Consider the following 27,428-nt stretch of genomic DNA (forward strand, 5'->3'; position numbering starts at 1 on the left):
CAGCTGCATAGCGTGAAGATAAATGGATTAAGACTGGCAATTTCTTCAGTTTTGACAATCATATGAGCCTGATGCTACACTGATTGCTGTTCAGAAGCTAGTTATTAAAACATTTCAAATATACTGTGATTTGTTGGAGTTGGATTTGTTATCTGGATCACTTGTGAATTACATAGACTCTTGTGAAAGGAGTTACAAGCAGTGGAAAGATTGTTTATGAGTAAACATTTTCATTTTGCTGGTGGCCTTACAAGTGATAATTAAGTTTCTGGCTATAGATTTACATATATGTTGAGCCCATCGGTTCCTTCTCCTAACCTAACCTAATCAGAGGATCGATGAAAGGCATGACAAAGTACTTCCTTGCCTTGCTTAGAAGCCTGATTTTCCTTCTTCACAGTTCCATCCTTGAGCTTTCACTTAGCTCGTATTTTGAACAGGAAAAACACCCCAGCACCTAACAAAGAAATCCTCAGCATCTCCTGAGACTGAGAGTCTCTGAACATCGTGCTTCCGTATTACTGCTAATCTCATCACGCTAGTAATGAAGGGCTGACCCTGAATGTGAAGCCAATGTGTCTGAGAGATGCTAAGAGGTTTAAGTTGGCCCATCTCTGGCATCTCTAAATGCATACTTTATCTATGTAATTTTTTCCCCCCACAGAAGAATTCTTAGAACATGCAGTAACATATCAGCAGTTTGTGGACAATCCTGCTATCATTGATGACCCTAACCTTGTGGTTAAGATTGGAAATAAGTAAGTATATTTCAGTAAAAGAATATTTTACTGCTGTAACAAAAACACTTCTGTGGCACTTCAGTGCATTGGATCAGTTTCACCATAGTTGAAAAAATAGATTTTGAATATTTATAGCTTAGATTCATCCAGAAAGAGTCAGCCATCTAGTGAATTCAGGCTCTTCTAGTTACCTTTCCTCCTTTAAATTTAGAGTAAAGAGCAGTTTCAGATGACCTGTTACAGCTAACTGACACAATTTGAATTTCAAGAAGCTAGTATTAAATGCTGATAGTGTTCACACTCAATTGGCAGACTAAAAATGAAATAGGATATGAACTTGCTAAGGCTTGCCCTGAGCCAGTTTGAATAATTAATATTTATAGGGATATGGCAGTCTGCTCGCAAGCACTCTGCACCCAGCAGTTTGTCTGTATATACTGAATATTTTGCTAATAGGCCTCTATGGAGGCATGGCTTTTCAAGACTTGTTAAACTTCACCCACCAAGTGTGAGACTTCCATTTCTGTAAGGCTAAGGCACTATTTCATATTTTTCTATTGCTGGCAGCTTTTTGGAGGGTGTTTTAACTCGAGAGCTCCTTGCACCTGGCACACAACATTACAGAGTAAAGGAGGGATCATGGCCTTGTACTGCCCTTAGAGGTTGGTTACCTTTAGTCATAGACATCGCTCATCCAAATCTGACGTGCCTGGTGCCATGTGATAGTTTGTGTTGTGTATGTTACCACCTCATACCTGACCCTCTCTGTGGTCTGAGGTGAGTCACTTACTGCTTCCCTGCGGTAGTTCTCTGAATTTGATGGTAATGTTTACCTGCCTACTGATATGTTGGGAAGAGAGAGAAGTACTTAGTGAGGATCTTACTGTCATGTTCTCTGGATGTCATGTGAGCTTTTACCATCCATGTGCCTAGGGAAGCAATACTGTGTTTGTCTACTATCTGTAACAAGAGTCGACCCATGTTCAGCACGTAGTAGCAAAAGCTTGACATCCTACAGACCACGGCCCCTAACTTTTATGTAGTTCCTTGATGGAAAAACAGTGAAAACAGCTTGTAAAAAATGTAGCTCACGCTATGATAATGAGGCATAGTAAGGACATGAGGAAGGTACCACAAATACCCTTTCTGCTTAAGGACCTAGCTTTTGTTGTGTATTTTGAAAAGTATATACTGTAAATACCTGTGAACGTACTGTGGAGCAAGGTGGGTTTGCTATTACTGGTACAGGCCAGAGTTTGACCTGTGCAAAAGGCGCTTCATGGCTTTAACTTGCCAGATGATAAATACTAGGTGGATTGTGAATTGGAACCTTGGGATTACAAAATGCTGTAATTGTCTCTCTTGCATGCCCAGGTACTACAACTGGACGACAGCTGGTCCCCTTCTGCTGGCAATGCAGGCTTTCCAGAAACCTTTGCCAAAGGTGAGATTGAACATCAAGGTTGGTCAGAGCGGGAGTTATGACATTCTGCCATTTATTAAGGCAGAGAAGAGAGTTGTTGTACAAAAGAATCTGCACATCAGTAATACCTATCCACACGTAACTGTCTAGCTTATGCTAAGGGCTAAATAAGCAGGACTAAATCTGGTCTGTGAATTGTGTTTATTTGCTAGACTGAGGTCATTAAAAATACTTTGAAAGAGGAAAATTTCCTGTTTTCCTGCATTACTATGAATCGGAAACATAAATTATAGTGACCCATGTTAGTGTTTGCTGTAGCTGAATACTTGGTGACTGCTTTCTATTTTATCTGTATACAGCGTATATTATAAAATAAAAATAGAGGCCAGGAACTTTAACCTCAGGGAATAAGCTTTAACTGCTAGATGAGGAAGGCCTGTAGGTTGCTAGCTTTCTGTTTCTCTGTTGGTTGTTCATAACCAACTTGGGTAAGCAGCGGCAGATAGCTATGACTATGTTGGAATGGTCTGTATGATTGGGAAGGTTTACTTGGCTGAACTGTACTTCTGAAATTAAAATTAGTCATTTATGCTACTAGTCATCCTACTGGTTTTCTTAATGACTTGTTAATTAGAGTTTTGATTTGCTGTAATAATGGAACTGAGGAATTGAAATACTAAGATGCTTTATGAAAAAAGGCCTTACGAACTGATTGAAAATGGAGTTTTTTCAAAAAAAACCTGTTCATGTTCTGCAAAATACACTTAAATACATGTCTAACTGCATGCATGTGAATTATCTCACTAAAAATCAATAGGATGTCTACTTGAAGTTGTCCATATGTTTGAGAACTCCCTTAAATTGTAGGCATTGTTCTCAACAGTTGCATTTCATTCTCAGTAGCTCCATCTGCTCCTTGTTTTTCTTATTTTTGTTTAAAAAGTTCTCAACTTCTTCGCTCAACTTTATTGCTCTGTCATTTCTTTCTTTTCTCATATACTTTAAATAATATAGTGAAGAGAACCTATGCAAACACTGCAAAAAAGGGATGCATTGTCCCGCACATTAGCTGAACTCAACCCTTCAACCCTCTGTTTTACCTGCTAAGAGTTCTTGGAATCTTTATTTTTTATTTTTTAATAAAAAATTGCTAATTAATGTCACAGTTTTACTTTAATGACTTATTCTAGGGCATACCAAACACTATGGCCACCTTTACTGTAACATTTTTCCCCTTTTATCTTTTGCTTGCTCTCTAAGTGAAAGAATTCAGCTCTCCTTGTCACAATGCATAAGGCTCCAGTCATTATGGGCATTGAAGGAAACTTTTCTCTACCAAGCTCTAGTATATACAACCAATGAAAAATAGCCAGGGTTTAAAAAAAACAGTTGTAACATTGTCAGTCAAATTCATAGCATCACACTAAACTCATAAAAGCTAGTAACTTCTTTGATTTTTTTTTTTCCCCAATCTGGTGATTAAATATGAATGTTGTAGTTATTTTTAAATGAGAATAACTATCTTGCATGGGGGTTTGTTACTGTTTTGCATGAGAGCTCCTTCAGAAAGTGATATCCTTTTTTTTTTTTAACATGATTTTCAGTAAATAACTTCAGCTTAAAAACAGTAGGTTCTCCATTCTAGACATTATACTAACACCTGTTTATGCTTTTTTTTTTTCTTCTTTGATTTTATCTGTTTTTCATTTTCCTTTTAAAAATACCATAAGTATTCATGTTTAAGTTACTTCAGAGCAGCTCTGGATACCATTAGATTTTGCTTTAATAGAATTTATGGTCCACAGACAGTATGTTTACTTTTATTCTACTTATTATAAGTTAAAATTGTGTGTTTGGCACTTTCTTTCATTTACATATATCAGGTTGTCCTTTGTGTTGGGTTTTTTTTATGTTACCATCCATTTATCACAGGCTACTGTGGAATCTATAATGAGGGACAAGATGCCCAAAAAAGGTGGAAGGTGGTGGTTTTCATGGCGAGGGAGGAACAGCACTATTAAAGAGGTAAGTTTGAGAAGCAAGTGAAGTTTCCCTCTGGTTGCAGTGGGAAGGCTGGATACCTCCATGTTCATCCCTCAGAACTTTGCTTCTGGGAGTAGCTCAATGTTCAGTTTGACTGAGGATATACACATTAAGATGTTTAAACGGTGTCTGAAGTTTGATTTCTTCTGACTTCAGAAGGCTTTGGATCAGACCCTACCTGAAATATTTGCCTGCAGTGTTTTGGTTCTGCATTTATTTTCGTTACACAAATGTGAGGCAGTATTATCTAATGGATTAAATCTGTGTTTGGGAACTTAAAATCAAAGAGCTGTGCCACTAATTTAATATTTTCTTCTAGATTTCTGCAGCTTTCTTTTGATAGTTGAAGAACAGACATATTTATGAGTAGTGTGAGCTGTAAAATTCAGCAAAACCTAAGATGGAAAATTGACTATATATTAGTCTTTAAAGTCTTTCTGAATTTTGTTTCTGAGCATTAAAAGTTTGTGGTAACAGTCTTAAAGCCATGGATGAACATTAAAGAACAATGAAAAAAGCAAAAACTTTATATGAAATATTGATCTCCTGTCTAGACATATTTAATCTTTAAAGTTGGCTAATAAAACCTCTTCATTTTAATTTATACTATTGAAGCATTAGTACTTGAGGGGAGAAAATTACTTCTAATACATTTTTATGGTTGTGCCTCAGTCAATGAACTTTTTTAGCCTAGCATGAAATAACCATTATACTGATCTGTGGGTATGAGCTTCAGAGCACGAGACTTTAGTTTTCACAGTTTTGTTGCAGTTTTTTAGAATTTCTCTCTGAGTGGACGTATTGGTTATCTCTTGAGCTGCAGCAGCTATAAATAAATAGGGGGAGGTGTTATCGTTTGTGTGTTTCAAAACCATTCACTATTTAAAAATCTTGTGGGATTAAATTAATAGAGTTTAGCATCTACTCAAGGTAAAAGCAGTTTGGAAAATTTTATTGGATTAAGAATTTTAATGGTTCTATGAAAGGTAGTTGTATTTTTTTTTTCCTTTTCGCCTCTTTGCTTTTTCAAGTGAAATCTAGCTATCTGAGATGCATGAACTGTGAAGTTATGGGATTGATCCCAGAACTTCAACAGTGCTAGATCTGAAATCTGATATTTCTGTACTTCTTCCATCTTAATTCTTGTTCCGAGTTTTATATTTGCAATTTTTAATTCTTTGTGCAGCCTTTGTTCTTTAAGAAAACTGTGAAGTTTTGTTTTGCTTTGTCTACAAACAAAGGAAACAAACATGCAGTTGATTTTTACCAAGTCTGTACAAGACAGAATTCTGTTTTCTAATATTTTCCTAAAAACATTTCCTGTCTGCCCCACAGGAGATGCATGGCTTCTCATACTTGTATTTTTGCAGGAAACAAAGCCAGAGCAAGGCATGAGTGGGAGTGGACTTATAGGAGAAGACTCTTCACAGATGAGCATGGCAAACAGGTACCCCCAAAATTATCTGTACCTGAAAAGAGCAGGAGTCACCATTTAAAAATGAAAGCAAGCCACCTCTTATAATTCAATAAAGAAATACCGTGTCAGTGAAATCTGTTTAATTTGTTATCCGTTGCACCAAATAAGTGCAGGTAGGAAGGCTCTACCCATGGCAGGGTTGCAGGTCTTGCGAGCGCACTCTCACATTTCTGTGGTTTGGCTGCAGCTCCGTGTTACCCATTCCAGCCCCTTGAAAACAAACAATAACTGGAGCAGTTCTCTGAAGCTATATGTATTTCTCAAGAGTTTTCAAAGGAACGTCATAGATGATACCATGCTGTTGTTAGATCCCAGTTGCTAAAATTTATGATTTACTTACATTTATGGCCTGACAACTTAATTTGTTCCTGTGTATTTTGGGAAGTTCAAGGGCCTAAGACTGTTCATAGGTTTTTTTCACAGGCAATAGTCATGTTTTTCTCTTACTCTTTTTTCAAGGATTGTAGAAGTCTTTTCCTTCTCGTGCTCCAAACTAATTGTACTGTATGGCCAGAATCTCTCCTTCAGGAGGGTTCCGTAAGATGAGATGTAACTTGCCTTGGAGGCTTTAGAGGGATGAGTTAGCCAGGGATAGCTCTCCTACCTTGCCCCTGTTCTGTAAATACAGGTCTTACTGTAAGGACAGCCTGGCTGTGTGCTGTTTGCACTTAGAGCTGAAAAGGGCCAGATTTAAATATGCTTTATGCTCATTAAGTTAAGTTCAAGGATCATCTTTATGAAACAAAAAGGCATTAGCTGTCATTCTTTCTGGAGGTTAACAGTTGCAGTCCAGATGAATGTGCTGGAAGGAGGATTCCTCATTCTGTAGGAGACCAGATGTTATCTCAGTTGCCCCTCTGAGTTTGTGACAGCCACAGACTAAATCGGAAAGGCTGATTTTCCTTTTAAGGATGACAAGTGACATTTAGATCTGTTTCTTTTTACATGGTTGTTTAGAGATAAGCTTTAAAGTGGGATTAAGACTTCAAGCAGACTAGATTCTGTAATTGGTGTTCTTTGTTTAAATTTTAACTGACCTTAGAAATCTGTCATTAGGAGTTTATTGCTCTCAAGCAAAATGCGACAAGTGGGATGTTGAGTAGAGCTTTTGAGAGCCAGTGTTACAAAGGACAAGACAGGTTTTTAAATGTTGCTAGGCATAACATGCAGTACCTTGATATTGGATCAAGACTTCCTAACATCAAACACCATCTAGGTGTGATCGCAATAAGAGGCAAAATGTTGATTGTTTTAAAGATGAGATTTGTAGGATCTGAAAGGATATTTTACCTTCCGCCTAAGGTGATAGATTTCTTTACTGTAGGAAAACTTATTTTCTGAAGAAAGATACCCTTACAAAAATTCTGAAAAAGTGGTTGTAACAGGAAAAAAACCAAAACTATACTGATGTGTATTTAAAAAGGATTGTGTAAAGCAGCTCAGGTTTTATGACTTATCATCATATCCTGAATGGAGTAATCCTGCAAATTCTGGCAAAGAATACTCCAATGATCTAAAGTTGCTCATTGGAAGAGAAGGAGGAGTTATTTTCTATAACAAAATTTCCATGATGTGGACTTTTTTTTATTATTATTAATTGTTAATTCTTTGGAGGAAGAGAGAAGGGGTGGAAGCCAGCATAACAAACGCCTCTTTATTCTGGGAACTGAGGAATTTTTGTAGCTACAGTATGTAATGGGCATTACTTTTTTTTACCAGTTTGAGATTTTTGAGTCAATATGGCTGAAAACTACCTTATAGACACGTGAATGACTAGAACAATCCAAGTATGAATAGTGGGGAACATGCGTGAATGAAAATTTGGCACTTCATTGATATATTTAAAGCCATGATGTGAATGACCTCCTGTGAGACAGTACTTACGAACAAAGAATCAATGACTTATTTGGTGACTCACAGTTAATGCATTTTTAATGGATACTGAGATGCATTTACTGACATGATAACATCATTTTCTCTGTGTGCAATGTTCCAGAATAAAAGATGAATCTTCTTCAAGCGATGAAGACCCTAGAGCTGCCAAACAAAACCTCGGGTCATTACAAACCAACTCAAGTCATCTCTCATTATTGTCTGGAATCAGTTACAAAAAAACACTTCGACTCACTTCTGACCAGCTCGTGAGTTAATTTTACCTCCTTGTCCTGAAATGTCATTTCTATAATGCAACATGAACAATACTGTTATTCAGGCTTGCAAAGCTTAATTAGCTCTTACGTCTTGCATTTAATTCTCTCTCTTGTTATATTGAAAAAAAGAAAAATCTTTTCCCTTCTCTTTTCAGTATTAAGCATGAATGTTGTACCTTGCAGCAAGTGCTGGGGTTCAGAGATTGGGAGACATGGGATCCCATTTAGAAAAATATCAAAATTAAATTCCAAAGTATGTATTTGTTACCTGAATAAGTGTCCTGGAACCACATCCTTTTTGTATTATGTATAAAGTGTATATGTTAACCCACAGGCCTCTCTTTTTTTTCTTTTTCCTCCTCTCCTTTCCTTTCCCCTCATTCATAGGCAGACAGTCACATTTTATATAAATACGATTTTCTGTTAGTAACTTCTGAAAGACCTGCTTGTGAATTTACTATGAGGTCAGGCTATGAATTTCTCTGGAGCCAATTCTCTTCCTCTGTGACAGAGGTGTTTTGACTAATGTTGACAAAACTGTTACAGTTTTGTGTTCTACGCTTTCCAATTTGATCTGGAAAAATGGTCTTCTTCAGGGAAATACTCTTTGTCGTCTTATCTACAGCCAATTAATTTTCTGAAGGAAACCCACACAAGGCGTACAGCATTAAACAGCCCATCACTCACTGCCTGAATAGTTTGTAAGAAATGTAGAATTTTTCCCAAGAGACATATAGGATGTGTTGGTAATTTTCTATAACAAACAGAAAGCAAGGGTTACACAAATATATTGATACTTTTCAGATACCTTGCAGAAATTAGCTGAAGCTAAAGCTACTTTTAGATTGGTTTCTGGATTAAACAGTGAGCAAGACTCATCAGTTGCCCATCAGTTGTTCTGCATTCTCACCTCCTTTTCACTTTTTAACTCACTGAACAATTGCAGGGAAATATAAATAAGAATGAGACAATTAAAGTATTAAACTCCTGCAGTTTTTGTGAAAACAAATGATTAGGTCCACAAATAGAATTGAATTATAGAATACCAGGTTGGATGGGACTTCAAGGATCATCTGGTCCAACCTTCCTTGGGAAAAGTACAGTCTAGACAAGATGGCCAGCTGAATCTTAAGTGTCCAATGTTGCGGAATCCACCACTTCCCTGGGGAAATTATTCCAGTGGCTGATTGTTCTCATTATGAAAAATTTTCCTCTTGGGTCCAGTTGGAATCTCCCCAGGAGTAACTTGTACCCATTACCCCTCATCTTTTCCATTTGACTCCTAAAAAGGGAGTCTCCATCTTCTTTGTAGCCACCCTTTAAATACTGGAATATAGTGATAATGTCTCCCCTAAGCCTTCTTTTCTCAAGGCTGAGCCAACCCAGTTCCCTCAGTCTGTCCTTATATGGCAGGCTTCCCAGTCCTTTGATCATCTTGGTGGCCATTCTCTGGACCCTCTCCAGCCTGTCCAAATCTTTTTTGCATAGTGGGGACCAAAACTGAACACAGTATTCCAGGTGGGGCCTGACAAGTGCTGAGTAGAGTGGGATAATGACTTCTTTATCTCTGCTGGTGATGCCCTTGCTGATGCAGCCCAGCATCCTGTTGGCTGCCTTTGCCACAGCAGCACACTGTTCACTCATACTGAGCTGCTTGTCCACCAGGACCCCCAGGTCCCCTTCCACAGAGCTGCTTCCCAGCCAGGTAGATCCCAGCCTGTGCTGCACTCCTGGATTTTCCCAGGTGCAAGACCTTACACTTGTCCTTTTTGAACTTCATAAGGTTCTTGTTAGCCCACTTGTCCCGCCTATCTAGGTTTTCTTGCAAGGTGGCTCTCCCTGCCAAAGTGTCCATTTCCCCACTCAGTTTGGTATCATCAGCAAACTTCACCAGGGTACACTTGATCCCATCACCCAGATCACTTATGAAGATACTAAACAGCATTGGGCAAAGTATTGATCCCTGGGGCACCCCACTTGTGACAGGTTGCCAGTTTGAAAAGTAGCTAATTGCCACCACCCTCTGGGTGCAGCCTGTCAGCCAGTTCCCCGCCCACTGCAGAGTCCACTTGTCTAGACCATAATGCATCAGTTTCTCTAGGAGGAGGCTGTGGGGAACTGTGTCAGAAACCTTGGAGAAATTCAGATAGACAATGTCCACCACTCACCCCTCATCAAATAAGCACGTTACTTTGTTATAGAAGGCGATCAGATTTGTCAAGCAAGATTTACCCTTGGTGAATCCATGCTGGCTTTTCCCAGTCACATGCTCCATTTGACTTGTGGTAGCCCCCAGGAAGATTCATTCCATAACTTTCCCAGGGACTGAAGACAGACTGATGGGCCTATAATTTCCTGGATCCTTCTTTAAGCCCTTCTTGTAGATGGAGGTGACATCAGCCTTCTTCCAGTCTTCTGGGATGCCCCCCAATCTCCATGACTTCCCAAAGATTATAGAGAGAGGCATTGCATGATGTCAGCCATCTCTCTTAGCACCCTTGGGTGGATATTTTCAGGGCCCATCAATTTGTAGGGCTTAAGCTCCTGGAATAGTTCACTTACTCTTCCTTTGCTGATGGTGGGTTTGTGTTTGCATCAACCTGGACTGTTGTTCCCAAGGCTTAGGGCCCAACAGTGCTGGTAAAGACAGTAGTCTCCTGACCAGCGTGTTGGTAAGTGACACAGGAGACAGTGGGATGGAAAGGCAGGGAAGTGGGAGAGCTGAGGAAACTTGGTGGAGACTGAAGGGTAATAGGACATATGGTATAAGAGGTGGGTTATTATAGGAAGGAGATGTAATACCATAGAACACAAATCCCCATATAAACACTCTTGATTAGAATTCATGGAACTCCTCATTACCTACATTCCTCTCTGCATGTGTATCTATATCTCAGAATGGAAACCCCCCATAGATAGCCCCTATTCCGTAATTTGTTATTGTTTATGTGAACTTTTGGAGATTTTTTTTTTAATATCCCTGACTGTGAAACAGAATTTTTTTTGTTTGTTGTTTTTGTTGTGCTCTATAAATCATTGCCTAACATACAGCACAGAGGGCAAAGCTCTGCTATCCTTATTTAGACAATAGCTCTGCTGAAAGCAATGATTCAGTGTGACCGAGGCAATGATCATCTGTGGCTTTGTGTTTGCACTGTGTCCATTTCATGCGCTCAGTTTGTTGATTATCTCGCTGATAATGTCTTGCAGAAAAGCTTAAAGCTCAAGAATGGCCCCAATGATGTGACCTTTAGTGTTACAACGCAGTATCAAGGCACTTGCCGCTGTGAAGGCACCATTTACCTATGGAATTGGGATGATAAAGTTGTTATTTCTGACATTGATGGAACAATCACACGGTGAGTTCATGAACAGGGAGAGGCTTTTTCTGCAAGGACAAGTTGTCCTTGGGACTAAAGGAAAAAGTAATTAACAGGAAATTTTGAGTCACAGAATCATCTTCTAGTGTTTTTTTTTTGGGAGGGGGCTTGGCAATTTTCTTATATTTGGCTTTCAAACAATGCAAGAATCATTAAAAAATTAAAAATTCAGCTAAAGGCACATGCTATATTTGCCCATTATTTGTCACCTATTGGTGTTTTTTGATAGTATTTACAGTAGTATTGGAGGACCTTCTGCAAAATCATAACCTTTTTGCTGCATCACTCTTATGAAGTGCACTGGCTACATTAAAAAGAAAAAACACATGAATTCTGTTTTAAAAGGCATTACTGGGGCATTCCAGTGAAAGACATTATTATTTAGAAGACAAGACTCTGAAATCAATGTCAGAATTAGAATTTGATGAAAAGTTTCAGATTAGTACTTTGAGTAAACCCCACAATTTTGGAGTGACCAAAACGATTTGCTCACTGATTTTTTTTTTTTTTTATTATTTTATTTTTTTATTTTTTATTTAACAGTGGGGAAAACAATTGTGGGTGGAACAAGGAAACGCATAATAAAAATACAGGCATTTTATTTTGACCTTTTAAAAGGAAATATTTAGATTTGTTTCAAAATCAATTTCTTTCAAAATCAAACTTGGCTATATCTAATTAGGAAAAAGAACAAAGGAGAAATAATTTCCAAGAGCAATCTGGGGTGAATTAAAATACTTAAACTGAAACTCTTTTCTTCCTTGTGATTTATTCATTGTAGAGCAATTTTTTTTTTGATGCCAACATAAATTAATATTTCCCCCCTTTTGTTTTCTTAAGCTTCTATAAAGTGAATGGGATCTACTCCTCTCTACTGTTGAGCTGACCAGAGAGTTACTGAAGCACTTCACCTTATAATTATAATCACCTTATATAATAACCTTATAATTTGCAAATCCATCCTAAGCCACTGCTCAGTGTTTTCTCTCTAAGATGCAAGATATTCAGGGTGTGGATTTCTTTCTGTGTATCTGTATAGTTCTTAGCCAAGTGAGGTGCTCATTTGTTTGAATTTCTAGATGTTATTATAGTGTAAACAATTTTATCTTATATAAAGTGGGAAATACATTGAAACCAGTATAACTATTTCATAACACTTTATATGTGAACAACTACTGGCTTTATGTGGAGAAGTTATTTTGAAGTAAGCTAGAATGTCACTTCTTATGCTTGCAATTTCCCATAAATCTCACTTATGGGTAGATTTGGTTTATTTAGAAAACACTTAATGAAAACCTCAAAAAGCATGCTTAGTACTGGCTGGCTGGCTTAGTACAGGTCTGATTGATAGCCCGTGTAGATTTTAGATTGATAGATTGATAGCCATAGAGCGTATGCTCTAACTTCCACGTTACCTTATGGGTCACGAGTTTGTCCATGAAGACAAGTCCTGGGGTACAAGAGTAATTAAAATAACATGGCAAAGGATGGGCATGTCAGCCCATCTCAAAAGAAAGGAGAATAAAATCATCCATTCTGATCACAATCAGTACCTTACAGAAAACCTTGTTTTCCTTTGCTGCTAGGCAAATAAGTGGGGTTTGTATTAGCGTCATCTATTATTATACATATTGGCTTTCTTTCAGTTCAGTTATATTGTTTTTCCGTTACTCAGGTCAGATACTTTAGGTCATATTTTGCCGACTCTTGGAAAAGACTGGACGCACCAAGGGATTGCGAAGTTGTACCATAAAGTGAGCCAGTAAGTGTTCAGTAAATCTGTTCATGCATCTGTGGCTTGTGTTTATTCATTTGCACATAAAAATTTAAATTTCTCTAGGCTTCTTTTAACCTATAAGGGTGAGAATTTTATCCACGTCTCATCGCTTCAGTGGTGCTACACAGTGTAAACATCTGCTGTATGATATCCAGAGCAAAACCTGCTTTGTGATGTCAAAAAGCCTGCTACCAATGAGGAGTGATTGATCTGCCAACCATCCCAAACAGATAGCTACACTTAGTTCCAAAGAATGTAGTAATTTGAATGAGTTGGCCCTCATGGCCAAGAAGGCCAATGGCATCCTGGGGTGCATCAAGAAGAGTGTGGGCAGCAGGTCAAGGGAGGTCATCCTCCCCCTCTACTCTGCCTTGGTGAGGCCGCACCTGGAGTACTGTGTCCAGTTCTGGGCTCCCCGGTTCAAGAAGGACAGGGAACTGCTAGAGAGGGTGCAGCAAAGGGCTACGAAGATGATTAGGGGACTGGAACACCTCTTTTATGAAGAAAGGCTGAGAGACCTGGGTCTTCTTAGTCTGGAAAAAAGATGACTGAGGGGGGACCTTATCAACACTTATAACTGCCTAAAGGGTGGGTGTCAGGAGGATGGGGCCAGGCTCTTTTCAGTGGTGCCCAGGGACAGGACAAGAGGTAATGGGCACAAACTTGAGCATAGGAAGTTCCGCCTAAACATGAGGAGGAACTTCTTTCCTTTGAGGGTGGCAGAGCACTGGCACAGGCTGCCCAGAGAGGTGGTGGAGTCTCCTTCTCTGGAGACATTCAAAGCCCACCTGGACGCGTTCCTGTGCAACCTGCTCTGGGTGACCCTGCTCTGGCAGGGGGTTGGACTAGATGATCTCCAGAGGTCCCTTCCAACCCTATGATTCTATGAGTTGCACAGTTGCAGCAAGTGGAACTTTTTTGCAAACTGAGAGTTGCAGCAGCATTAATTAATAAGATGCTAATACCCTTTCCTTTCTCTCCTTGTTGAGGAAATTGTGAAATACATGAAGACTGTTTACCCCAGGGTGGTCGTTGTAGGCGGAATTCTTCTTCCCAATCTTGACTCACCTGTAGTCATGCAGGGATGAAATCTAAAACACATGGAATGAATCCATTTGCGTGGGTTCCCTCTCTTTGCAGTGAGTAGAAAGGGAGTTTAGTGAAACAGCTTAGACTTGAGCTGTTTAAACATTAGGCTTCTAGTCAAGCAAGGTAAATCTTACCCTTAAAGTAGAGCAGGGTGTTTTACTTTGAGTAGAAATGGATCCATTTGGGATACTCACTGCTAATATTGTTGTTTTATTTGTTATATAAATATTGATGAGCTTCGAAGACATTGATGATGATCTTTACTACTGATGATTATGCAATTTATTTTGTTATTATACATATTTGTTTTGTTATTAATTCTGTTATTAAATTGCAAATTTAGGAAAGATCAGTCGTAAAAGACTCTTGTGTTATTGGTTAATTTTGAGAGTAGTAAATGTCGCTTGAAGTGCAATTTAAAGGCATTGAAAGTCAGTAAGACATATGCTATGAAGAGCCTGAGGAACTGGCTCTTTGCCTGGCAACACCAGTGCGAGCTGCTGTATTATAGCTCAGGAGTTGATTTGCACTCGTGCCTGTTGGTCCACAGTAATAAATACCTTCTGTGCTGCTGTGTGGGTAAGGACAGGGATTCATCATCTTTATTTGTGGCTTGTACACTCTGTGTAATCCATGGAGAAAGACAGGCCTTTTCAAGAAGTAGCTGAACATACCTGAGATCTAATGGTGTTTTGAAAAAACTATTTTTTTCCATTGGGCTATGGTAGATCAGCTGTGCTTTAGGTCAGTGAATGTCATTAACAGAAAGAGTACCCTGGTATGACCTAGAACAATATACTCCAGAAAACTTGTGATATTTCCTCTGATGAATATGAACACGAGATGATTGGACTGACGCACGTGAGGCGGTGTGTGGGAATGCTTCTAGGTGAGCAAAGGCGGCTAGTGCAAGAGCACAGCTGTACTGTTGGTTCCCTGGCTACATTGCAATGTAGTCAAGCCACTAGGTACACTGAAGGCTCAGAGACAGAGAGTGTGGTAAGTTTTGTGATTAGCAATTGAGAGAAAAAAGGAAACGAGGAGAAGAATTAATTGATGTCCGAATGGAATCGGATGAAGTATCTGATGTATTCTGATGTTCTGCATTCGGATTTTAACTTTTACCAAGGGGGTTACTGATTGCTGTCTGTCTGGGTTGATATTTCTGCTTTATGCAGAAAATTAAAATTGGTTTTCTTTTATTACATTAAATTCAGATGTTCTTATATATTCAAATTACCATAAATTTTTGAAGAGCCTGTAGTACACATCACAACGGTCCTCTTAGCTAATCTGATTTTTTTTTTCTGTGTACTAGGGTTATGCTAAGGTTCATTTATTGCTTTTTGTTTTACGCGGATGATGAATTGTAAATTATGGATGATGGAATCTAAATTGTGGCAGAGACACTTGTTTGTGCTTTCATTCCGTATAGCCATACGTGATTACAAAAAAGACAGGACAGCCTGGGAATTCACATGCTGAGCAGTATTTAGTTCTGTGTATAACCTCTGCATTACACTTGGTGAAAATGTTAATTAATTTTTTTAATTACTGTTGTTATTTCTATGCCTGCCAGCATTGTTAATTGTTAGGGCTTTGGTGATCATAAACATAAGAGAAAAAAATAGATTTGAGTCATGTTGTTTTTCAAATTACCAAGTTAATTATGTAAAGGCTAGATATTACAGCAGAACACCATATAAATGTTCAATACTTAGATTTAATGACCACGAGTGCACTGAGTACAGTATTTCTTTATTTTATGAACAAGAATTTCATTATAGGACTTGAAGTAAATTGCTATTAGGTTGAACCAACATCACTGGACTCTGTTCTATCAGGAACAGAACCAAGGGTAACCTGTGACTTCTGCCAAAACTTTTATTTCAGTGTCAAGTCAAAGATTACTTCTCATACTGTGTTTTGAAGTTCAGATTTGCTCCGACTTCAAGGAATGTGCTACTTCTGCACATAGACTAGTCTTTTTTTGCACGGGCTCAAGAGGCAGGAGTAAACACTGTTAATACAGCAAAGGCTAATACACCATTTTCTGCTTTATGCCAAGTGTTTTCCCCTCAGCATTAACTGAAATGACATCTACTAAGGAGTATGGTTCCACTATGCAGGGGCAGATAGAAAACCATAAGAAGTCATAAGCCATGAGAAGACCAGAGGTAAACGAGCCCTGTTTAGATGTAAATCACTAACTGCAGTGGAGCTAGATGGATTTTAATTATCCAAGGTTCTGGCATAAATGTTTTTATTCCTTTTAAATAAGTCTAGGTTAAAGATAAGTCTGTTCAACCGTCATGGTTATTTTTACAAGAATCAAACCTCCCAAAATTATTAACATCAAAATACCAGCTTTATTTTTACAGTAATTTCTTCTTTTATTTCTGTTCACAGAAATGGATATAAATTTTTGTATTGCTCAGCACGCGCTATTGGAATGGCAGACATGACCAGAGGATACTTGCACTGGGTCAATGAACGAGGAACTGTGCTGCCTCAAGGGCCACTCTTGCTGAGTCCGAGCAGCTTATTCTCAGCTCTTCACAGGTACTGCAATGTCCCTTTTATGCAAAAAGAGACTCGGAGGTTGGTGGAGACTGAATTCTCAGGTTTTTTATGGGAGTACTTGAAATCATTCATAATGTTTTTTTCTTAACGTTTTGGTGCAAAATTTAATTAAGAAGAAATTTTATTAGATAAAGACCAAAATCCAATAGAAAGTCACATTGCTTAGTTTATCTCTTAGACATGCCTCAATACGCATCTGTGCACTGTCCTACCTGTTGACTTCATGTGTTCAACATGGTGTGTTAATATTTAGTTATGGGAAAAACGTGAACATTTTAATAACACTCTAGTCTTGACTTGTAAGGCGTTCCCATTGGCATAAATATTTTTTTGTGGAAGAATATTACTTTGTGGGTTTTGAAGAAATTCGTGGGAAAATGAAATGAACTTTTAATACTCCTGACTGCGCTGTGGTATTCTGCATGGGCAATATTCTTTCTAGGTGTTGAACTGTAGTAAGTGCATAATAATAGCACAGATCTCGAATATCGTACCTTCTTCCTAATTTAGTGAAGCATGTCAAGTGATTACTGAAAATATTTTAAGCTGTTAAAAGCTGCTGTGACAGGATATATTTCATTAGAATTTTTAATAGAAGGTTGTTCAGACATTCTCCTGATTGAGTGACATGCTACAGGCTGTCTTACCAGTCATGTTCTAAATATAAGAGGCTGTGGAAGTATTACAGTGCACTTCTCACACTGATTAAATAATAAATGCAGTGAAAGGGTAGTTACTGTTATCTTATGCTCCTCATATCTAGAAATACATTTAAAGTGATACTGTTTTCGTATCTTGTTTAGACAAAAGAATGGCCATCTTTCAGTGTATACTACTGTAACTGCTGTGATGTGTGGGCAATGACTTCGTTGTTATCTGTAGATTTAATCATTGTGGGCTTGAGGGCTCTGAGATCAGGCGTATGCTGAGACTGAGGAAAGATGGTTTTATTCTTCTTTTGCACCTTCTCAAACTTTGATTTATACATGGAGCTGCTCTTCCAAAGGGCTGTATTACTCCTCTGAAGCTTCTGTACTATTCACATCTTCCTTGACATATGTGTTGGTGCTAGGATATGGGATTCTGAGCTTCTGAAGAGCTTTTGTGTCGTGCTGGCATCTTCCTATGTTATGGGAACTCCAGACTCTGCCACCTGTTCAGTCTCCTTGCCAAGAGAAGCTGTTGTGAAAGGGCTTTTGCCCAGAGATGAGATAGCTCCTCTGTTCATTAATGAATGTGATATTCTGTAAGGAGTAACTGAAGAGAAATAGAAGATTGCTTTATTCCTTAACTTTTGCTAATTAGCAGTGATGGAGGACTCTGACTGTAGCAGTATCTTAACAGGCTGAGGTGCTTCTAGCACATATGGTAATTGCAATCCTTTTAAAAATAATGGAAAAAAAAAAGGCTATAAACAGTGAAGGCTAATATAATCTATGAATCATGCTGTAGTTCTCAGGAAGCAGTTTACTTCATGACAATTTATGTCTCATGAGGCTTTATTTAGCAGCTACTCCCTATAATCAACCATCCTTGCTCAGTAGCCATCTTTACAACATAGGTTTCAGTAGAAGTTCCCTTCTTTCAGAGGATTTATTTACTGTGCCCATTATGTAAGCTTGGGAATGCTATTTTGTCTTTGTGAGCACTGTGATTTCCAAACCAAGATTTATTGGAGAAGGTTGGAGGCTCTGTAGGAGTATCCAGCTAGGTAAAAATGTTGAATAGAGAAAATAAAATGGTTTGTGCTGTATTTCATGTGTACTTATTCAGTCTCCCTTTTTTATCATTTCAGGGAGGTGATAGAAAAGAAGCCAGAAAAATTTAAAGTTCAGTGTTTGACAGACATCAAAAACTTATTTTATCCTAACACAGAACCCTTTTATGCTGCTTTTGGAAACAGGCCTGCTGTAAGTATGAATTTTTTTTCTATTGCAGAGAATGCAAAAGGTTGCTGTTATTTCATGGTTCTGTTGCATTAGAACCTACAAGCTTTAAATGGGAATTTAAATTTTATTACGTCCTATACAAAGGAAAATATAAAGGGTCTTCCTCAAAGATCTTGCAATATAGGATGCAAACAGAGATGGAAAAGCAGCAAAATAACTATTTTACATCTGTGTAAATTGGCAGTTAAGCTGGTGTGAAAACACTGGTCTCATTTTAATCCACACTGATACAGTGTCAGTGAGATTCATGTTGACAGACAGAAAATCTCTCAGATGAATATTGGTGAAATTTATACTTCAAACTCTAAGTACGCTCAAAAGAACTTGTATGCCACTAAAAAGTTCTACTTTGCATGGAAAGTGAGATGCCGTTTGACATGGAGAGGGGAAGACAGATTTCTGTCACCCATTTGAAGGCTGTATAATTGGGCTATAGGCTTTTCTTTCTCCTGTCCTAGCCCAAAAAATACTTTTATGCATCCAGAAAAGGAAATGGTCTCAGGAGCTCGGGCAGAGGCAGGGACCCTGGCATGTGATCATCCCGTCTTTTAAATTTTTAGTATGATCCAAGAGACTTTGTTGACACACAGGCAGCTAGCAGTTTCCTGGCAATTTCTTGATATGATTGCTGTGTTAGCTTGGGGCATGGACTCTTCCCAGTGGGCATTTGATATAGCCTTATTGTGTGTATGTGTGTTTGTGAATGTGGGGCTGTGGCGGGTTGGTTTTTTTATGGGATTTTGGGTTTTATGAGAGGTGGCATATAGAAAGTTTAGTAATACTGACACAATGTTGAGAGACTTCCAAGTCTGAGAATGGGCATTCACCCTGCTTAGTTTACTAGCATAGGTATCGTAATAGGTGTCTAAGGAAGGACAGGGGCTTTGTTTCACTCAAAACCTTTGAAAGCATCCCACTTTCAGAAGCATATATATATGTATAAAACTTCTTTAGATATTTATAGTTTCACTGGGCACCTAAATTTAGATGCTAACTAAATTAGGCAGACGGGGCCCGTATTTGTGCCCAGGAGCCCCACAGAGAATTTGGTTCTTCAGGTAATATTTTCTGTAGAAACACATGTAACAAGAAACCTGGTGACACCAGTGTGGTGTTTATGGCTAAAGGACATAACCATATGGCTAGCGTGCAGCTTGGGTGTATCAACCCTGTTTTGGAAGCTAAACTGGCTTAATTATATGCCTGTGTCATGGACATGTAATTTGATCTTGAGAGAATGGTCCTTGACCCTTCATATTTCTCAGTATGATTAACCAGAGAACATTCCAGTTGGTTACCTCTTTGTCTGGTTGGTGGAGAGAAATGGGACGTGTCTGGAGAGAGAGTAAGTAATTCAGGTTCTAGGTGACCATCTTTCTCCACTGACTCCATACAGGCGTAGTCCATGGACCATGGATTCCAGCCCCTAGCTGCTCACAGCTGAGATATGTTCACTACCAGGAACATTGATAGCTTGACAAAATTATCATTATAAATGTGTACCCTGGCCATTGCCAGTGTGAACATGAACATTCAGAGACTGGGCAGTTGATATGCCTCAGTGTTGGACAGAGGTGCCTGGCAGGATATTTTGGCACCGAAACCATGGGTGTTGTAGCTGCATTTGAGAGGATTCAGCATGCCTTTCTGGTGGGGCTTTGTTTCTACACTTGTCTCATATTTTTGTTGGGGTTGCTGACATTTATGAACAGCAACTCTTCAGCTTCAACTTTTAGCAAATTGCATATTTAGAAGTATTATGTCAGAGAGGACAGGAGGTCCTCACTGTCCGATTGCTAGACAGTTGTTAGATCATACATAGCTTAGCTTCCATTATCAAGGTCCCTTTAGACATATGGGTCTGAAATAACTTTTTAAACACTTTCTTGGGTTGGTATTATGGATGATTCCTACCTCTGGTTCCATTTTTTTGAACCTCAGGGAAATAGAATAAAGTCATTATTTTCATGCATACTTCAATAAAATTTCAAATAAAGCTGTAAGTTAACGTTTCTAAAGAAATTATTGGTAACTCACTCCTCTAATCGCTGTTGGAGTGCAGTCTTCAGGTGTGAGGTGTGCTACTGGCTTTGTGAGGATCAGGATCATCGCTTTCTCAAATTTCTGTGCTGCTTGTCTTGTGGGTTTTTTTTATTTTTTTTTTTTTTTTATTTTTTTTTCCACAGGACAATCTCAGTGAAATTTCAGTACTTGTGTGTGTTACAGGTGTAGATAGTGCATGGACTGCCAGGATGCTGAATTCTTGAAGTGACTGCTCTTCACATTTGTTCAGTTACTTAATGTTTTGTTTTTTTTTTTTTTTGGAACAGTCTTTACAACATAGAGATAAAAATAATCTTTATATCTTCATTAACATTCCAGTCTTTCACAACCTCAGCTTTTAAAACCATGATTTATAATAGTAAAATGGAAGCTTGTTTTTGCTCTGATCTTCTGGGAGTTATTTTCGTCTTTGCTTTTGTCAAGCTTTTCTTCAGAACAGATCAAAACTTATGCACTGCTTTCCTTAAGAATTGTATTTCTTAGAAGATGTTCTTAATTCGGAGTTCTAATTGTACTTCCCAGAGTTGCATCTGCATTGTCTGCTGGGGCTCACTGCTGCTATTTTGGCATATATGCCTTGCTTCCCCTTTTTTCCCCCCTTTGCTCTGACATGGAGTCAATATATGGCTATGGCACAAATCTGAACTGGGGAGCTAAGAGATGCGTCCTGGGTTTTAATGTAGACACAGTTGTCATGACTTCCTTCTGTGACCTTGTCCTTGGAAACCAATCACTGTTTCATGTGTCAGTTGTGTTTTAACCTCTGTACACTGTTGCAAGATACTTGGTACAGTGCACCCAGGAAACGAAATATTCTCTAAAGAAAAATGAAAGTGCAAATGCCTTTACACCAAATATCATTAGTTTTTTATTGAATGTTACTTTTGCGTCAAGGGAAGCTACTGAAAAAATGAATGTGATTTTGATCAATAGTTCACACTGAAGTGGCAAACTCCTTACCTAGCTGCAAATTGTCTGTTTCATGAACATTTTGTTAGACTGACCTCATTTGTAACATAATGGAGAATTTCAAATACACAATAACTAGATAAATTTAGTACCAATACTGTGTGAGTATGTTCTTCTGTGTAATATAGTCCAGCAAGAATAAACATTATTGTACAAGGGCAGAATCATGATTTTTCTTTTTTTCTTCTTGTCTTTTTCCTCTTCTGTTTAGGATGTTTATTCATATAAACAGGTGGGGGTTTCTTTAAACAGGATATTTACAGTTAACCCCAAAGGAGAACTTATACAAGAGCATGCAAAGACAAACATCTCATCGTAAGTAATCTCTTATCTCTAACACCTTATAGACTAAATTAATTTGCTGTTCTAATTTATGACTCAAGTTGCCCAAAGATGCATTTGATCTTACTAATGAAAGATTCCTTAGAATATTTCAAACAAAACATAAAAAAAATTAGAATAAAATACAGGCTTTCCACCAGTAAAACTGACGAAAAGAAATAATTTAGTATTTAGTGGAATATATTCCATCTACTTTAATCATGTAAAGGAATTATCAGTGTACAATTTGGCCTGCATAATAATGAGACTAGGTAGCTTCCTGAAGCCATCTGCCTTTTCATGGCCTTCTCAAAATTTCCTTTTCCTGGAGCTTCTATCTAGAAGAGCCAGAAGACAAAATCTGAAGATAGGGCTGATGGCTTCCAGCAGGATGCTTCGGCACTGTAGTATCTAACACTGAATGGAAATGGCATTTAGTCACGTTAAGAGTGCCCTTCGTTGACGGGGAGCCGTATGTGTATAAAATAGGAATAATCGATTGAGCAGGGAGCTGCTTGAGCCAAGCTGGACAGAAATGGAGAAGCAAAATATGGGGCTTGAATGTTTTAGCAGGTGATATGGGTGGAAAATTGCATCTATTTCTTGCTGTCGTTTCTTAGAATGAATGGATTTTGTATCTGAACTGTGAATCTTCTCTGGAAGCTAGGCACCAAAATCCAGTTTAGTTTTACTCACTTGAGGAGGGTGACTTGTCAGTGGGAAGAGTAGCCATGCCTGAGTGGTTGGGGACTTAGGAAAAATTCAAAGAAAGAAGATCTGCAATGGTTCACCATTCTTTTTATTTATTTTCCAGCTACGTCAGACTGTGTGAAGTGGTAGATCACATTTTCCCTTTGCTGAAAAGAAGCCATTCTTCAGATTTCCCTTGTTCTGATACCTACAGTCAGTTCACCTACTGGAGAGAACCTCTGCCACCTTTTGAAACTCAGGATGTACATCCAGCCTCATCTTAGCTGCGTCTCCAAACTGTTGGTCTCAGCTCAAAGAATGAGTTAGCTTGTATTGAAAGGATACAACTTGGCTTCTGCTGTTGACAGTTCAGCTGGAATCTGTGATGTTGTGAGCATTGTATTCTTTTGCTGTGAGCAAATTTAAAAATGCTTTTTCATACTTAGTCACGTTTCCAGATGACAAGAAGGAGTCTTACTGGGAATAGGAGTTGTGTTTCTAGCTCTTCACCCAGCTCCTCAAATTGTGCCATAGAGTTTCATCACCTAAGGTCAAATAAAAGTGAAGTGATGTTGGAGTTGCAGTTTAACGTGCCATAAGGTCATAAAGTGGTTCTGTATCTTTTCTGCCTCACTGAAGTAATTTTTCATCTCATCAGAACACCCTGCAAGTAAGGGAGCTGAAGGTGCTCACCATTCCTGACATCGTCTGGTGACACTGACAGGGATTGCAACCCATATGTCAAAATTCCTTTCTCTGAAGGAGTGAATGATTCTTCCTCTTTCCCCTTGCTTGACCAACAACTGTTTGTTTAAGAGTTAATTACTGGTCTAGATCCTCAGCTGTTGTAAATCAGTGAGGCTATCAAAGCCAATTGAGCTGTGTTGATTTATTCCAGCCTGTTGTTTTGACAAGGTAACTGCTTTTCTGAGGAAATAACTGATGTGTAATCTAAACAGAAAGCAAGTGAAATAAGGTGGCTAGATTCTGGCAGTATTTCTCAATTTGAGAAGTAGCATGCTTCGAGAATTGCTATTTGCATTAAGGTAAGTGTGCAAGCGGAAGTTATGGGCTACTGTGCGTAGTGCCCATCTTACTGAAGTCAGTGATTTTCAGTAAAGACATCTTGCCCCCAGAATCTGCTGAGTTTCAAGACCATTACTGAGCCAAGAACACTGAGGATTTTGTCAAAATGGAATAGTTTTTTTTTTTGAAACGTTATTTTGGCTAAAATGTGAACTTTGATGCTAGTGAATGATGCATCTCAGGTTTTTAACTGTATGGGTTTTTTTTCTTTTGTTTTTGTATCATGAAGAATGGATACTTTTAGTGCAATTTACTCTCCTACAAGATAATGAGATCTCCTCTTTCATCTTTTTTTCTTCCTTATTTGTCCAGACACAAGCTGTAGATACTGGTTTTGCTACCTGCTTTTGACAGCCTTAAGACTTAACTGTGCGTGCTAAAAGCAATACTGCAGATCACTTGATAATGTTTTCCAAATGGTCTGCCTTTACACAATGTGGTACTTTACTTAAAATGGAGACATCAAGTGACTACATGCCAAATGATTCTCAAATGTGCTTGTAGCTAGGAAAGAAACTTTTTCCTTTTAAAATATATTTAAAAGTCTAATTGTTCTCTGAAATGGCATCATGGGATTCCATGTATATTGTATTTCAATATAGCTAAAACAGTGGTTCACAAGCTGTGGTCTCTGCCAGCTTGTGATCTGTAAGGCTATGGTACATGTTTTGCAGCTGCTTTGTAGTGTTTTCAGTTAAGAGTTTAATAATAGGAAGGCAGAGTGGTCCAGGAGAAATTTTAAGATGTGATTGTAGTAAGTTAGCACCCAAAGTTTGGGAACACCTGCTCTGTGTCACATTTGTTCTGTTTCACCAAATTCTGGTTTTGCATGTCGAGAGTGATAGCAATGTAGGTAGGATGGCAATTCTGTAGTAGGGTTTTTTTTTTTTAACTTTTAGTGCTGCAGACTTTATCTGGGATATCAGGGGGCCAATTTTTGATTTCTCTGTGCCTTCAATAGTAATGAATATAAGTGCAATCCTCGATACAGCTGCAGTGTGCAGTGGTGAGTCCTCCCTGTCTTCCTTTTCACGTGAATGTTGCTGCTTCGGGCAAGGTGCGTGCCCAGTTTGGAGATATGAGGATTAGACAAACGCAAAGAGGAGGAAATGCGTGTTTAACAACCCAGGCTGATTATGGTCTCTTGAAAGTTTAAAGAAAATGCAAATATCTTTAAGTAAAAAGATGGAAGAAATGTGGTATAGGTTTTCTGAAAGACAATCAATGGGGATTGCAGGTTGCCAAACTGAGGTGATTGCATCTCTAAATATTGCCACGCTTTCCTTTAAGTATCTAGTAATACTTGTCATTAATGATTGAATGAATGGGTGAATATACCAACTGCATCCTATTTTAATTTAGTTTTCATAAAGGCTTATTTCGATCTATTTATTATGCAAAATAAAACCAAACCAATCCTTCAGTAAGAGGCTGTCAGTTTTGTGGTTTTTATCCTTAACAGTAAAGATCTGTTTTCCTAAGGTACCACACACAGTAGCTTCCGCCAGAAAAGACGGGCCCTGAGAGTTCTCCGCAAGTAAAGCCTGTGTTGTATTTATTTATAACTTAATAAATAGTTAATCCAGGGTTGTTTGTTGCCATTAGTATTTCAAACCAAATGATAGCGTGAATGATGGTTGTTTTACTTCTGTGAGATTTGTAGGCGTAGTGCAGCACTGGTACAGGTGACCCTGAGGCGCTGCGGAGTCTCCGTCCTGGAGTTTTTAAAGACTTGGTTAAACAGAGTTACGGCTGAGTTGATCTAGTGTTGGCAATCATCTGCTCCGAGCATGAAGTTGGACTGGATGACCTCCAGGGGTCCCTTCTGACCAACATTTCTGTGATTCTGTTGAAGTTCAGTGCCTGACTTCTGACATACTGTGTATCCCTTTGTAGCTGAAAGTTGACATATAGCTGAACGGTGAAACAAAATGTGTGTTTCTATAACTAATGTTTATCAAATTTGCTCACAAAAAAGACACAAAAATCAAAGTTTTGACCTGCTAGAAACATCGCCATACTTTTTCAGAGGCTACAAGACATTTTGATTTGGTTTGTGAGCCATTTTATGCCTAATATTTAAACTGCTTTATTAATTCATGTAGAAGAAAAAGGGATGGTTTAACAAACTCCTACTCTTTCTGTGAAAGAAAAAAAATTTCCGCCTTGCTTGCAGTGTAACGCTGGTTTATGCTACAGAAAGAATATTTGGCTAACATAAATATGCAGACACATTAAATCACAGTATATTCTATTTACACGATACACATAAACTAGAATACGCAGCAGTGAGGAATGACTAACGCTTATTTTCTTGAAGCTGATGACCACAGTGCTCCGGCTGTGTCGTGTGAGGGAAAGAATACCATGCCTGTTGCGTTAGTTACCCCGAAGATAAAATGTTACTGCTGTAATTTGGGGAGGGAGGAGAAAGAGAGTATTGGATATTTTTTTATTTGTAGATATGGATTATTATTTCAAGGCCTATTTATATACAGTATTTACTCTGTATATGTATGTGCTACTGCAATGATGAAAATAATTTTAACACCTCATTTTGATCTGCTGGATGCAACAGGGGTAGAAATGTATATTGTAATAAAGGCAAATATAAGTTGCGGGGTTTTTTCTGGCTTTTCTATTTTTCTGCATACTTTGATAGTGGCAGAGTGCTTTTGCGGAACTGTTGAAACTCTGTAAAGTGTTTTGTAGCTCCAGTCTCAATTGCCGGTCTCTTATCAGGGCTATCCGGTGGAACTTCCAGCACTTGCAAAATTTTTTTGCAGTTCAGCTACAGCGTTTGACCCGGAGCCTTTTCAAATGGGAAGAGTTTACTGAGGGAGACGGGGCCAGGATCTGGGCTCTGGCTGTTTTGGGGTGTAGGAACAGCACCTCGGATCCAAGAGCAACCAGGTGGGAACTGGAGTAAATTGAACCAGTCGGAAATCTTACCCCACCCCAGAATTTTTTTGAATTTTCCTTTCCTCTAATTCCTGATGTGACCTAAGGAAAAGCCAGCCATCTGTTTTGAATGGGAGCGCTGTCATTCACAGCAATGAGACTAGATAGCCTTTTCTTTTTTTTTCTTTTGTTTTTTTTTTTTTAACTTTTTCCTCCTCTTTGACATTGGCCATTCTGCTTTGTGAGAAGAAAAATACCCTTTCCTCCTGTCTGTGAGAACACAGCGCTGCCTCCTGCTCCCTCTGCTGCGTTTGCTGAGCAAACTGACTGCAGCCGTAGTGATACTGCCAGCCTTGTGTTAGTTGGTATGAAAACAAAGATGTTTGGGGTTGATAAGGCTCTGCGGCAGCTCAAGTTCGGTGTTAAAAATACAAGAGCAGCCGTATTTGGGCAGCCTGCAGTCACTGCTGCTTCGGTCTTCTCTATTTTCTGTGTGTCTCTGGCTTTTATAAACATTTACACTGGAACTCTGGAGACAGGCTTTGAAATGAAGGTGCCTTTTTAATTAAAAGTCAGCGAAATAGTGCTTTTGCATCAGCAAACCAAACTTTATAAGGACATATTCATTGCTCCTGGAATATCCCATTAACACTAGAAGTAGAAAAGTCTGAGGCCACGAGCCTTCTGAGGAGCAAAGACCATGAGGTCGGGGTTTTTTTGATGCTATGGGGAAGGTAGGGAATATGCCCAGAATACTACGTTATTTTTTTCCTTATAAATAAATAG

General features: G+C 38.6%; 1 protein-coding gene across 3 annotated transcripts in view; it reads left to right on the forward strand.

Annotated features, from left to right (window-relative positions):
• Positions 1 to 26,359, forward strand: part of LPIN1 (lipin 1) — an 83,856-nt gene extending 57,497 nt beyond the window's left edge. For all 3 annotated transcript variants that reach the window (XM_054195200.1, XM_054195199.1, XM_054195201.1), the window contains 11 exons: positions 665 to 758; positions 2,115 to 2,184; positions 4,096 to 4,188; positions 5,577 to 5,653; positions 7,680 to 7,824; positions 11,044 to 11,192; positions 12,889 to 12,975; positions 16,489 to 16,641; positions 18,458 to 18,572; positions 21,856 to 21,959; positions 22,780 to 26,359. In XM_054195200.1, the coding sequence (XP_054051175.1) occupies positions 665 to 758; positions 2,115 to 2,184; positions 4,096 to 4,188; positions 5,577 to 5,653; positions 7,680 to 7,824; positions 11,044 to 11,192; positions 12,889 to 12,975; positions 16,489 to 16,641; positions 18,458 to 18,572; positions 21,856 to 21,959; positions 22,780 to 22,939 (1,247 nt within the window). In that variant the 3' untranslated portion in view covers positions 22,940 to 26,359. The remainder of the gene's footprint in view (positions 1 to 664; positions 759 to 2,114; positions 2,185 to 4,095; positions 4,189 to 5,576; positions 5,654 to 7,679; positions 7,825 to 11,043; positions 11,193 to 12,888; positions 12,976 to 16,488; positions 16,642 to 18,457; positions 18,573 to 21,855; positions 21,960 to 22,779) is intronic.
• The last annotated feature ends 1,069 nt before the right edge of the window (positions 26,360 to 27,428 follow it).

This window comes from Rissa tridactyla, chromosome 3 (assembly GCF_028500815.1).
Source record: "Rissa tridactyla isolate bRisTri1 chromosome 3, bRisTri1.patW.cur.20221130, whole genome shotgun sequence".
Lineage (NCBI taxonomy): Eukaryota > Metazoa > Chordata > Aves > Charadriiformes > Laridae > Rissa > Rissa tridactyla.